At 38.9% G+C, this 14515-nt stretch overlaps 1 protein-coding gene across 1 annotated transcript in view; it reads right to left on the bottom strand.

Annotated features, from left to right (window-relative positions):
* Positions 1 to 14515, bottom strand: part of DOCK1 (dedicator of cytokinesis 1) — a gene marked incomplete at its 5' end in the record, with an annotated part of 28597 nt that overhangs the window by 7397 nt on the left and 6685 nt on the right. Inside the window, 3 exons of the mRNA XM_009702307.1 lie at positions 3339 to 3484; positions 7669 to 7822; positions 13106 to 13304. Of these exons, the coding sequence (XP_009700609.1) occupies positions 3339 to 3484; positions 7669 to 7822; positions 13106 to 13304 (499 nt within the window). The remainder of the gene's footprint in view (positions 1 to 3338; positions 3485 to 7668; positions 7823 to 13105; positions 13305 to 14515) is intronic.

Below are 14515 nucleotides of genomic sequence, written 5' to 3'. Positions count from 1 at the left end.
ACTGCCTCAGATACTAAATGACACTATTGCCTGCAGTTTGATTTGACATATTTGATGCATTTATCACTGCATGCTTTTCAGTTCACTACAGCACTTTTTTTTGTTTTTCCTAACTGACTGCAAGACAACCAGAGTGAACAATGTAATAATTTCTCATACAATGAGATATTTCCAGTTTAAAAGCTACTAAGATAAGATTATCTATATATTTTTTACTGATTTTTCTTCACTGATACAAAGCTTGTGTAATTTAAAAGATGATCAGTTTACCAGGCAGAGAATTATAAAGTTATGAAGTATGTAGCTATTTGACCCATAAAACACAAGGCATTAAGAACTGTGGAGTGGGATTTAATCACAGCAGTAATAAGAATTTACCCATCTGATCTTTCATGCCCAGCACTACTCATTTTCTTTATGTTCTTTAACAGCTTCCTTCCTAAAAGCCGAATGAAATAAATGCACAGTGATTGTTATAAGACTACAAGCCTTTCCTAAAATTAAGTCTGAGACTAATACATGTGGTTTTGTGACAAATCTACTCTAGATCCATTTTCCAGACTTTGAAATTCATCTTGGAAAGTTTACAAAAATACAGATGCTGAAGTAAAATTTGGACAGTTAGCTAAGGAGAGATAGCCTATATTTGATCGCATTTCTAAGGTACGCTTAAATCCTGAGGCCCTTCCACACTGGACCTTAAACAATGGGGTCCATTTCTACAATTATAAAATACATTAAAAAAAAATTAAAAAAATACTAAAGGAGTCTGAGCAGTGAAGACCGTAGAGAGAAAAAATATTAAGACCTGAATAAAACTTTGCAAAAAACCAAGAGAGCATGTTGATACTATTTTTATAAACTTCCACTTAATGATGCGGAAACCCTGCTCGTGACAGGTACAGGAGCAGCACAAGGTCACATCTTCAACAGCAAAGAGACCGAAGCTGGAACCTGAGTCGTCTTCAGGTCTGGGCTCCAACCACCACAGCATGATGGCATTTACAAGTAGTACAGTAAATATCTAATGTGTTCACCGAGTGGAAATCCCTTCAAACAGCCTCACAAGGAAGGGAAAAGGAACACAGCTATTGGGATTTTATTTCTCACCATATGTTTTATCATCTCACTGTTTCAATGCTTTTTAACTAAAAATTGAACTCACATTAGCAATCCTGAGCTACTACCATGACCTAAAACTTTTAGTATATCATACAAAATGAATTTACTACTCTGGAGCTCATACAGAGTTCAAGAAACTTGAAACCTAATTTGAATTTCTCAGGTTTCTTCATGAAGATGGATTCCTTAGATGAAACTCCTGGCAGTACTCCTGCACATTCTGTAATTTTCCAATTAGAGGTCTGTATTCAGGTCAAGCGAGAGCTGGCCCTTGAGAAAGAAGCCAGGGAAATGGGTAAGAGCTCAGTATACTTTGATGGAAATTAGAGGAATAGGGTTCGCAAAAAAATTCAGTGAAAATACTTACTAAATCCATCCTGCCATGGGGAAGAACTATGGAATTGAGGATAGGTGTAGAGAATTTTTCAATATACGCATATAATGAGTAAAACATGGTGTTTTGAGTAACACTACTCACATTCCTGAAGTTACTTCTATATCTGGGTTTTTTTCCCCATTTAGCCTGAAAATACTAAATTCCTGCAACAACACAGTTACAATTTCAACCATGGAAAAAAAAAACGGACTTGTGTACTGTTGTGCACTGCGATAGTCTGTGTTAAACAAAACTATTCCCAGAGTTAAAACTAAATTCATGCCTGACTCTTTCTCTACTGAGATTAGAAATGCTTTCTCTAACCATGAAATTTACTGAAAAGCAAATTACTCAACAGAATTGCATTTGAATGATGAACTTCAGAGAAATCCTGGAAGATACCTCTGCAAACAAAAAAGAATCATTACCGCTGAGAATTTTTCCACAAAATAACAGCTTGGTCAAAGTTATACACTTCAAAGTCAAAGAAAATAAAACCTCTTGTATTGGGTGTGTGTGGCCAGGTTTTGGTAGCGAGGGGGCTACAGGGGTGGCTTCTGAGAGAAGCTGCCAGAAGCTCCCCCCATGTCTGATGGAGCCAATGCCAGTTGGCTCCAAGAGGGACCCACCGCTGGACAGGCTTGTGACCCCGCGGGGGACCGGAGCCGTCTGTGCCTGAAGGGCTGCACCCCGGGGAAGGGACCCACGCTGGAGCCCTGTGTGAAGAACTGCAGCTCTGGGAAGGACCCACGTTGGAGAAGTCCGTGGAGGGCTGTCTGCCGTGGGAGGGACCCCAGGGTGGAGCAGGGGCAGAGGGTGAGGAGTCCTCCCCTGAGGAGGAAGGAGCGGCAGAGACAGCGGGTGATGGACTGACCCCAACCTCCATTCCCCGTCCCCCTGTGGCGCTGGCGGGGAGGAGGGAGAGAATTCGGGAGTGAAGTTGAGGCTGGGAAGAAGGGAAGGGTGGGGGGAAGGTGTTGTAAGATTTGGTTTTATTTCTCATTACCCTGCTCTGATTTGATTGGTAATAAATTAAATTAATTTTTCCCCAAGCCGAGCTTGTTTTGCCCGTGACAGTAATCGGTGAGTGATCTCTCCCTGTCCTTATCTCGACCCAGGAGCCTTTTGTTATATTTTCTCTCCCCTGCCCAGCTGAGGAGGGCAGTGACAGAGTGGCTTTGGGGGGCATCTAGCATCTGGCAGGCTTTGGTGGGCACCTGGTGGTCAACCCACCACACCTCTTTAAACATACTTTTTTCTTCAAAAAGAAAATAAATGGCACTTCTCAAAAGTGCTGCTTTAAAGAAAAGGATCAAATTATTTTTAAAAGCTTCCAGGATACAGGAAACAAAGTTGAAAAAGTGTATTTTCTTCAGAAAGTTGAAAACCCTGTTGATGATGAAGAGTGTTTCTGAGTTTGTTCCCTCAAAGGAGGCACATGCGTTTGCCTCTAGGAAACCAGTGGCAATTGAATGTCGACAGAACAGAGCTCTAGAAAGGAAAGGTGTCAGGTACATGTTTTATTTCCTTTCCTGAGACAGGACTGAAAGGCTATTAAGTCTAATTTGCTGCTGAGACTATATTCCGTCGGTTAAAGCTCCCTTACCAGCACAGCTAACAACATTTTGCTTCATCTTCTCCACTAGAACGAATCCAGCCTTCCTTCAGGTCAGTCCCCGTGAGCCATGCTGTTCCCTCACACTCCAGACACTTGTTTGCAACTGCAGAAATCTCTGGATCTGCTGACATGTCCACGAGCAGGATTACATCTTGCCGTGGATTGTTCAAGGTACAAAAGCAAAGAAAATAGCTGAAAATGATCACCCTCTCTGGGACTCACCCTCTGATGGGCAGGGGGAGAGGTCGTCGGGCTGATCAAGTCTTGACTTTCCATGAGGTTCCCATAATCGGCCATGCTTCCTTTGAGAGGCAGAGGAGGAGGAACGTCGGGGATGTCTGAGCTGGACATACCATTCAGCTCCAGATCTGTAAAAATCAACACTGAGTTAACTCTTTCAATAATCGAATCCAATCCAAAGATCCTGACTGCGCGAATTCATATGGCATTGATACTGCGATAATGCGGCACGTGAGATATCTTTGTCTGCTCTCCAATGCCTCTATAATTATCTGCAGCTCATCTAATGAGGGATTTTAAAGGAAAGCAGAACAAATGAACCAACCCCCGCACCGACGGGAAGTATGCATTGTGGAGTCACATTGGACTAATTTTTAGGATACGCTCAAAATACTTGATCAATCCCCTGGTTTTAACAGAAAATAATTTTTACTTCAGATTTCACACCAAAATATTCATAGCGTAGCAAATGTAAATTTCTCAGCTGTAAGCTCTGCATTTTCACCTTGTTCATTAATACACAATAGAAGTTTTGGTAAAGTGCACTAAGAAAATCTAATTGAGCTAAGCTTAATTTTCTTTCCCTCAGTAAAATAAAAGCTTCTTGTTAATAAAACGCACAAATGAGAGCCTACAATTAACTACATCTCTCTTAAAAACTTTCAAACTCCAGGTAACTATAATAAATGAGCAGTCATTAGTTCTTGAGTAAATAAAATCATGCAAGTGAAAGTACAAAACATTTACTACTGTTTGCTGGGTAGAAAGTTCCCTTCTCTTAGCAGATAAATCCTAGCAGGTACGTGTTGTAAAGGCGAATAGCCTGAGGGACAATAAAGTTTATTGAGGTCTGAGTTGATACACAGTTTTTTGTGTAGAAATCCACCCACGGTGTATTTCAGGGTAATTCAGTCATTTTAACACAGACAAAACCCACTGTGAGCTCTACGAGATAAGAAACTTAATTTATTTTTGATAAATTAGGGAAGTGTTTTCATTTAGGAAATGAAAAAAGGTTATTTTTATTTTACTGGGGTGTAAAACAAGTGGAGGACTTACTTATGCAGATATTTTTATTCAAGGTTCCTATCAATATCTTACAAAAAGTATCCTTTTATTGTTCTCCAAAATGGCCTCTCACTAACACAATTTAACTGTAAGGTGCCTGTATTGATTTGTAACCGAAAACTGCAATTTTACTCTTCATCCTTTCACTTGGAACTTTCAACTACACCAGGAAGAAGAATATTTTCCATCCTGGGACACCAAACGTTCAGTGGCTTCTTCCACATCAGACTGAAACGTGTTGCTTGTCCTCCAGGACCTGAATTTTTCATTACTTTTTCCATTGCTCCTCTTTTTCATCCTTCCTTTTCTACACCGACAGGATTTCTCCATTTCCGAAACATTCGTAATACTTTCCTTTAAATACCCCCATCAGAATCGACTTCTGCTAAGCTCATGCCATTAAACATGCAACCGAAAGCAACGCTACCCATTTGTAACTAATACTGATGCTGCAAATGAACTTCCCTGTTCATTTTGTATGAATTTCCCAGCCATACTGTACATCTAAAGATCATCGGCATTTGGGACCATAAACCTCACAAAACAGCTCATTGACATACATCCTGCATGTCTCATCCACAACTACGTATGTATCTACATACATATGTATTTGTTTGTTTGTTATTTCCATGCAGCTTAGGGTAATACTGGGAGAGGTTTGTAAAATGGCATTTCCTTTACAGTTGTAGCTTTACTTAGAACTTTAGCAGAACCTTCAATCCTGCTTCAGAAAGGGAAACCTTCTTTGGGTACTTGCTGTAAACAAGTCATGTTTTTAGGTCTCACTATATACATTCCTTGGGTGGAAACTGAAAATGAGCATAATAACACATTATTACCCTAAATAAAGTGAATTTAACTGCCCTGAACACTTCATCTTTGTATCTTACAAAATATTTCAGTATCTACTAACTTCATCTAAGTTATTACATGTAGGCTAATAGGCGCTACCAAGAAGACGGTAATAAAAATTTTCTTAGGAGTTACACAAACCCTTTGTTTCTTCAAGGCTGACGTTTGGAAGATCCATGGAAAGGCAGCTGAGCAATGTTTTCACTAGAGCCGCAGAGGAAACAAGGTGCGGAGGCAACTCTACTTTAACATCTGAACAACCTGGATGGTTACCAACTGTCTGTGCAACTGCGTCCTGCTCTGCTTCTGCCCCTTTCCCTCCGTTCCCCAGCTCCTGTTACAGCTCTAATTTTCTGCAGCCCCCACTGCGTTCCTACAGCCTGTACGTGGCACCTTCACAACCTCATCCTTTCGCAAGACAGCAATAAATCCTTGCAATGTGGACAGAGTATTTCCATCCATGTGAACAGTTCATAATATATATTAACAACGTATTTGCGTGCAGTCTGGCAAACTAATTAGTAGAAAAACAATATTCTAAAATGAAAAAAATTCTTTGCCCTGACTAGCTAATCTCTCACACAGTTTAATGAAATCCAGGAGTCATCTATCCTATTGCAGAAACAGGTATTGAACACAAACTTCAGGAATTTTCAGTCGTGTTTCAAGAAGATGTATTCGCTACAGATCTGCTAATTTTCTCCTGCTCAATTCAGCTGAACTGTACCTCGCTAACCCAGTCGCTATACAAATAATTACTCATCATTTCTGGTTTGCTATCATTATTCAAGGTGTTTTATCAGACTACTATACTCTGAATATTTATTCCTTACTGGACATGTGCCACTGAGAATATCGCAGAGCTGGCAAGAGATCAGTCACACGACTTTTTTATCATCTTAACCTAATGATAAAATTTTACACTCCATTCTCCTAAACTGCCAGCTAACAAGCAAGCAGTATTGCTTAGCAACCCATTAACTGCTTTTAGCCGATTTCTGCACTGAAGTAACTTCTTTATCTTTGCAATTCCTAACAAAATGTATCACTACAATTCCTCAAATGATTATGAACAAATCCCATGAATTTTGCCGTAAGCTGAACCTATTTTACATAACACCCATAAATCTCCAGCACATAGCATAAACATTCTCAGAAACACATGATAGCTTCAGATACTTCTTTAAAAAAGAGATCAAGTTAGTTTCAATAAAATATACACAAGAAGAAATAATCCAATATAAAGAGTATTTTTTGCAGGAGTATATATACTCTACTTCTCTGTATTTCCAGCTTTTAGCATACTGGTAGTTTTTGGCTATCAAGTTGTAAAGAATGCAGAGAGTTCACAGTTACCAAAATAATTGCTTTGAGTGTCTGATGATGCAAATGAAACACTGCATTGATTTGCACTTGCTTATCCCTCTTCCACGTGTTTGCAACCAACAATTTCAAATTATTAAAACAAAACCACATGCCTTCAGAAGACAATTCTGTTGCTATAGATTTGTACAAGAAACACATTCCTGCTCACAGGGCACATATCTGCAATTGGCAACAAGAACTTTCCCAAACACTTGCTATTTAAGGGAAAAGGTTTTAAGTATCAAAAAAAGTAAAGAAAACAGTGACCTTGACTGAAGAAGATTTTTTTCTTAGAGCTTATCATCTATTCTTCTTCTTTACTAACATTGAACTCTTGACTATTGTACATGTATCTAAAATGTTTGTTTTTATCTAAAGTGTTTGTTTTTTTTTTTTTTGTCACATACTAGCAACTGAAAACTCTGAACAACAGGTTTTGGAAAACAGCACTGTAAAAGAAACAGGTGTTGTATTACGCCCAGTTTTGCAATAGGGTTTCCTGAAGACTGAAGCAAATAGATGATATTTTACAGAAAAACTGAGTGATAGATGTCAAACAAAAAATACATCAAAAAGACTGACTTTTTTTCCCCCTTCTGGCTTGTACTCACTACGTAGCAAATAAAAGTTCTTTTAAGGTACAATTACATTAAAAGATTACTTTTTCAGCCTTTATGCTTCCTAAATCCAATAGAGAATCACGTACAACAGTAATTTTTGACAGTTATTCTATACTTAAGTAATTGATAATGATTACTTGAAAACGGAAGAGAAAAATTTTCAATGCAACAAATTTGCTTGCTTTTGTAAAATGTTGAAATAATTTTTGCTGGCAAATGCAAGGAGCATGATGTTAAGAGGTAAGCTCTTGTTCCTGCAAGCAGTCCCATGGTGATGGCAAAAAGACTCACTCAAAGAGCTCAAACCAAGGTGTAATGCAATGCTCAGGAAACACATCTCCCCACTACAAGTTATTTTGCATAAAACTTGCTAGGAAAAGAAAATTTAGTTTAAGTTAAAGACTTACTGGACTGTATGCTGAAAGAAAGTTTTGTCCGTGGTGTTATTGGGGGTGGTGTCACTTGGGAGCTGGGAGGTGACGGAGAGACGGAGAAACGTCTTTCACTTGACATGACGTTTATGACTTGGCTTTTTGGTCTCTGTGGTCTCAGTGGGCTGATCTGCACAGGGATGAAACCAGTGAGATAGTAAAGGAACACACGTTGTTACTGAGTGGCAGACCTTGGGATTGCTCCATTTTCCCCACTAGCTCCTAAACAGTAACAGGGCAATGGTAACATACAATACTTCTGAATTAATGCGGTATTTCACAGCTCCAAATGTATTCCCCTTCTCCCCAGGAATCACAATGAGACTTAATGCACAGACCTTCCTGTAGCCTGGCATATTTTTCTGAAGCAATGAGCCAATTCCCCAAACACTTGCTTAATAACAGCTAAGGAAGTCTATATCCCTACTCAAGATGATACAGCATTCAAAATCTCCTCTTTCTTCTCACACAGCTTTACTTCCCTGTTAAAATTTATCTCTTTAACTGTTTTCACGGCGAAACTCTCTTCTGAGGAAGACATCCTCTGTCCAGAAACACTTTCTTGATGGTGCCTGTTTGTGCTTATATTTAATTCACTGAAATATCCCTATTGTTTTGCTCTGGCTGTTTCAGAGTCCATTTAAATTTTCCATCAGAAACACTGAAATGATACTTGTAATCTGATGGGCAGCTAATGCTTTGGTTAAGGTGGTTCCTTTTACTGAGTGGGGTTCTGAGCTCTACTGTTTGTTACCCATCCACTGGCCCCCATATTTCTAGTAATCGCAGTGAAGAAAGGATTTTTCAATTCCAAGAGATCACCGAAAATGAAGCAGCAGCCTGAAGTTAAGAAAGGAATTACATCCAAAGTGCTGCATTAGGACAAAACAGAAAATGCAAGCAGCAAAACAACAGTGTCTCTGAGACCCTTCTACGACAAACGAATGACCATAAAGTATGTAACTTTTTTTTGAAAGATCATCAAGACGTCAGGGTAACCTTTCAGAAATTTGCCTGATACTAAAATTCAAGTCCTAAAGAATCCAAAGGTTTCTTCTTTCAAGATCTTTTAAAGCATACTTTTAGTAGAATGGATAAGCAAAGTAATCACTTTCTTGGAGGGGTATAATTATAAAAAAGCAGCTAAGGAAAACATGCTAATTGATTAGGAAAGCTGCAATGCCAGAATCAAGAGAAAATCCAACTAGAATCAAGTCCCCAAGTTAACCTGATCTGTTGCTACTTATCTGAAAGAAATTTTAACTACTTCTGTGACTGACAAGCTTGGTCCTCTTCTTAAAGCTTCATGTAAGTCACGGTTCTGCTAGGGAATATGAACCCTCTGGAGACCACTAATCCATAATGAATGCATTGCTAATTTTTTTTTGTCTAATGAAAGCAAGATCAATAGTAAGTGATGTTAGACGCCACTAAATCAATAAAATGTACAGCCTGTTATTCTGATTTCTAACACAAGCTTTCAAGTGGTCTGTTAACTACCTGGCTTCAGTGTTAGGCTTGCTATCAGCTCACGGAATCAAAGAACAATGAGAATTTATGTTAAAGAAGTTTATGTGATACTTAAAAGAAGATATAGATCTCTAGAAAACTATAAAGACATTACTGATCATCTTCACATACCAAAGTGCTTAATTTATCTTCTGATAAGATCATAGTAGTACAAGATCTCTGTAATTAGGGCTTGGGTTTTGATCAGTCAATAAATTCATTATGAGTACAGTGAAATTTGGAAAAAAGTATTTAAGCCATACAATTAGACAAAACAGCCTCTGAATGCTCCTTTTTGAAGAAAATGTAAAAGCTCCATGAAATAATTCTGCAGTTTTATAATCTTCCCACGTTCTTCCATGACGATTCAATTGATTGGAAAAAAAGAGGTTCCTACATAAGAAAGTCCATCGCAGTGATGGAAACACTCATTTCATTAGACAACATCATCTCTGAAAAGAGTAGCAGAAGCCCTGCAGAGAAGGGAATGACCGCTGTGTGAGATGCCTGCTGCGCCTCTCACTTGATTTTCTCTGTAAATTTGATATCATGCTTGCAATTACGTTGCACAAACCAATTAGCAGTGAGTAACACAGGATCCAGAACAGATTCATACATAAGGTCATTGATGCATCCTTCCCTCCTGAAAGCAAACCACTGATAACTACCTATTTGTGGTGGGCGAAGAATAATTTAGAATACGAGTGTTGTCAGGCAACAGATAATTGCGTGTGAGCATGTGTGTGTGGGGTGAATATCTGAAACTGGACTTTCGAACCATCAAGCACAAGCCTGCGATTTGCCAGCTACAATTGGCATGGGCTGGTTGTAAACTGTGATGACACCTGGATGAAACAGGAGTGACACATACCAAACCCTCCTATTAATAAACAGACATGAGACAGAGCCAGTGATTAAGAGGCTGACCATGCACTGTGCTTCTGCACATACATTGTTTTGACATATCTCACTATCCAAATCCATCACAAGTTCTCATTTACGCCGTCTCACTCGTGACAATTTTGAGCGCAGTTTTTCCAGGCTGCTGCGTATCCTTCAGCATCACCTCACCAGACTTGATCGCCCAGTCTTGCTTGTGAGAACACGGTGTGAGATGTGCCAAAAGTCATACTGAAGTCGGCACATCGAGGGTCTGCCACAACACTCCTACCCACAGAGCCTCCTCCTCTATCGCGGACGGAAGAAGGGCTTGACCGATCTGCCGTTGACAAATCCAAGCTGGCATTCTGTCATTCGTCTTTTTGAAGGGATTTATAACTTGTCATCGTACTAAAGAAAAGCACGTCTTCTGCTGTAAAACCCCCAAATATTTCAGAAGTCAGAGCTAAGAATCCATTAGGAAATCCACCAAATAACCAAAATCTTGCAAGTGAATTAGTGACGGTCCAAGCTAGTTCTAAAATTCTCGAACAGAATGAATCCAGTAACTGTAATACAGAATCTAGTAACTATTAGCAGTTTATTACTAAAAGCTCACTTTAAAAGCTCTTTAAATCTTTATTTTAATTTCCATTTCTAGTCAAATCTGGATTCCAACCTTTTTGGAAAAAAACAATCCTTAACTTTTTCCCCCTCCCTTTCATCATTATCTTTTTTAAAGCTAGCAAAATTTCTGCTTCCAAGTTCCTAATGCAAGAGAAATCAAAATGCCTTTTTCTGCATAAAACACAGTAGTAACAGTGCTTTGGGAGTAATTTCAGCTTAAAAAGGGAACTTGCACACAGTGCAGCCCATAAAAGTAGAACAATGGAAAAGCTGAATTCCTACCCACAAATTTCAAATTCCCTTTTATATCATTAATAGCGGACATGTCTCCAGAGTGCAAAAATTTTAAGACAAGACAAATTTTATCTTTAAACTGCTTGACATTATCTGTACAAAATTCCTGAACATAGCAGTGGGAATTGTACAATCCCTCTTGTAAACTAATCTAAAACTAGTCTTTCCTCTATTTCACCTACAAGAGAAAATGAACCACACTAACACCAAGCATTAAAAACAGACTTGGTTGTTTTGGAGCTCATTAAGTAGTTTGCAGATACTGAAAAGGGAGCGTTCTTCTCTCACCAGTAAACTCGTTTTCATATTATTGATCTGTGGATTTCAAGAAGCTCCAAGTAACTGTAACTAACTAATTCTGACATTTAATTTCCCTCTCCCTCTATAATCAGGGGAATATTAGCCATACCAGACATGCACTGAAAGCTCTTGACTGGGAAGAGTGGAAAACTTGAGTCAAAGCATGTTGGGTTTTGCTCGTTTTTGTTCCTCAGATGACAAATGGGAATATGCCTTGAAGGGTTGTCACGTCCTCCTTTCCAACCAGCATTTGCATTCTTCCAGTCATAAGCAATCTTCTCCAATGTCCAAGACCTCTCAGAGACGACAGTGACCTTGCAGTGACATCAACCAGTTCTCCAGCATCCTTGGATGCCTCCCATTCCGTCTTATGGATTTGCGCAAGTCCGGCTGACTGAGCAGTCCTGAAACACAGTTTTCTTCTTCTATGGCTAATGCTCTTCTCCCACAAGTTCTGCTAGCCCATTTGGGGATCTGGGAGACGTGAGTGCAAGTCTTGCCATTGAAATGCTCAGGTTTAGTCAAAATATGACTGCTGCAATGTGCAGTTGAATGCATTGCATCAAAAAGCTAAGACATGGATATCTATGCAAAATGTATTTTCTGTCTCAAAACACTCTAATGATGCTCACCTGGCTGTCTTTGGCAGGAGGAATCTCCATTTAAACAAACCAGGGCTGATCCAAAATTTACTGAAGTCAATGGGAAAACTCACTGGCTTCAAAGGAGTCTGGGTGAAAAGTCTGAGATGCACAAAAGGGATTTTATCTGAGTTTTTTGCTGAGCTAATACTAGGTCTATGGCCACATCAGATAAAACAACTCTGATCTTCCAAGATGTCAGAAGACACATCTGAGAGATTAGCTCAACTCTGGATGGAAAAGGAAGAGCAAATCCAGAAAACAGAGGAACTGTGGCTGAACATCTAAGTAATATTCTGCTACAAGTACCAAACAGAAAAACTTGCAGGATCTAGTCATCACAGGTCAGAGAGAAATAATTTTCGAAGTCCCATGTAAATGACACATCCACCAACGGAAGACAGGGCTGACTCAAAAGTTGGCTCTACAAGTACTTGTGCAAATCTCTAAAAGAACATTACATTTATTTCTGGAGGGTAAGTTTTAAACTATTGGCCTCAAAACAGGTGTCCAGGCAGAGATTTGGAGGACAGTTAGTTCACGCACTCCCTGCTCCAACTTGAAATGGCCTTGCTTTCAATTTCAGAGCTAAAACTTCTCAAGTTACCTAAGCCTTTAGGACAGTTTCAGTGAATTAAATACATGCCAAGAAGACAGGGCTTAAGAGAGATATGCCCTGTAGTTAATATTCTTACACACAGCCACCAGTGGAACTGCTTACGATTTTCTGCTCAAAATAGCCTTTCAAGAATACGTAACTGCCATGCACGAAATGACCTTGTAACATTTCCACCAAAAAGTGTCTTGCCGTAGTCAGCTGAAATATGAGAAAACCCATCATGATCTATTGGGAACCATAAATTCAAAAGGCTGCTAAAACTGTAGCATTTATTTTACTTACAATATACCATCTGTTCCTTTTATTAAATAGTCATATATAGCTTTTGGTTAAGATTTTCATAAGAGATATCATGATTTTTTTACACTGTAAATAAAATCTGTATTTTTGATTCATTATCACGTCTATTAACACCGTAGTGTATTCCCTTAGAGTTACTTTCAGTCTAAAAATAAAACTAAATCCTAAAAATCAACATTTTTATTTAAAAAGAGAAAGAACACGGCTCAGAATTAGATAAAGCATTACTTGCTAATAAAGTTACCGTTTCTGAAAGGATCACTGCTTCAGACTGCTGCAGAGAGATATCAGTAGATTTAAATTCTTTATCAAATATCTCTTGATGCTTGCTGTTCCTTTTCTCCTTCTTCTTTTCTTTTTTATCTTTATCTAGGTCGTCCTTGTCCAATTTATCTTGAGACCTAGAATGCATCTTTTTTGGCAGGAGGGGCTCCAGCACAAACCTAAAGAAAATTGTTGTTGCTTAGATCAATAAAATACTATTTTCAAAATACCTAATTTTCACTTACATATTTCCCAAAGTCTCACTTGAGTTAACGATGCTTTGCTAATCCAGGAAAACTCATTAGAGAGAAAAGGAGGGGGCAGAAGGTTATAACAATCATAATTGTCTTACAATAAAATTTACTGCAGAACTGCTGAAGAACCAGTACTGCGTATTTCCCTCCTCTGTAGTAAATTCACTGGTTTACAGCTACACAAGCTCCTGAGTTTCACTGTATGTGGTTTACATAAAAATGAGTTTCTCATTCAGCACTCCCACTACGCCGTGGTACCTTGGCAGGCGTGCCAGGTGATGCCTGGAAACTCCAGTGGAAATCAGCCCTATACAATCAGGTAATTGTGAAGTGCATTAAAGAAATGTCACCCCTACTTTCCCTGCACCTTGGAGGCAGTCCGTATCTCTACCAAGGGCTTTAAGGATTTCCTTAAAAAACAGCCGAGTCCAAATTCGTCCTGGACTTTTTATTTTTTTAGTGGAGAAAGAGGATGTATTTATTCCCCAGAGAAGGAATAACAGTTGAGAAACCATTTTGAAGAGGTACAGTGATTTTCTGTTGAACATGCCCAACATAAAACGCTTTCTAACCCCTGTAAATCATCAAAATTACAGTATCTTTTCACAGAAAAGCAAACAATATCACCTTTAATGCAAAGGTAACACCTATACATTGCACAAAAGCATGAGATATAGAGGTCTAACCACAGACACAAGCACTATTCCAGTCTGTAGTAACACCTTGTGTGTGTACGTTTGGTTTTGTGTGCACGCATGAGGATATCTATCCATACAAGTGTGCACATATACACTCACAGATCCATACCTCTGCTCACCTCCAGCACACCCTGGTGATGGGGAGCCAGGAGGGCTGAGCTTAATTGTTCTGGTATTACAGATAAACTCAAGAATGAAAAATTGGTCTGATAATAATGAAGGGCAAGGTTAGGTTCCAAAAAGTAGATGTATTTTCCTACCTGGAATGCTTTAAGTGTGTGAATATAGGCAAGGTTGATATACTACTACCACCAGTACTACCATCTGCAATTTTTACAGTCCATGACTATTTTTTTTTCTGGCTACAAAGGAAAAAATCTTTAGGGGTTCAATGAACTTTTAAAGGAAAACTTCATTTTTTAAAAAGCTTTCATTTTG

This window comes from Cariama cristata, unplaced genomic scaffold (genome assembly GCF_000690535.1).
Source record: "Cariama cristata isolate BGI_N322 unplaced genomic scaffold, ASM69053v1 scaffold17560, whole genome shotgun sequence".
NCBI lineage: Eukaryota > Metazoa > Chordata > Aves > Cariamiformes > Cariamidae > Cariama > Cariama cristata.
Note: the sequence above shows the minus strand (reverse complement) of the source record. Positions and strands in the feature narration are given on the sequence as shown.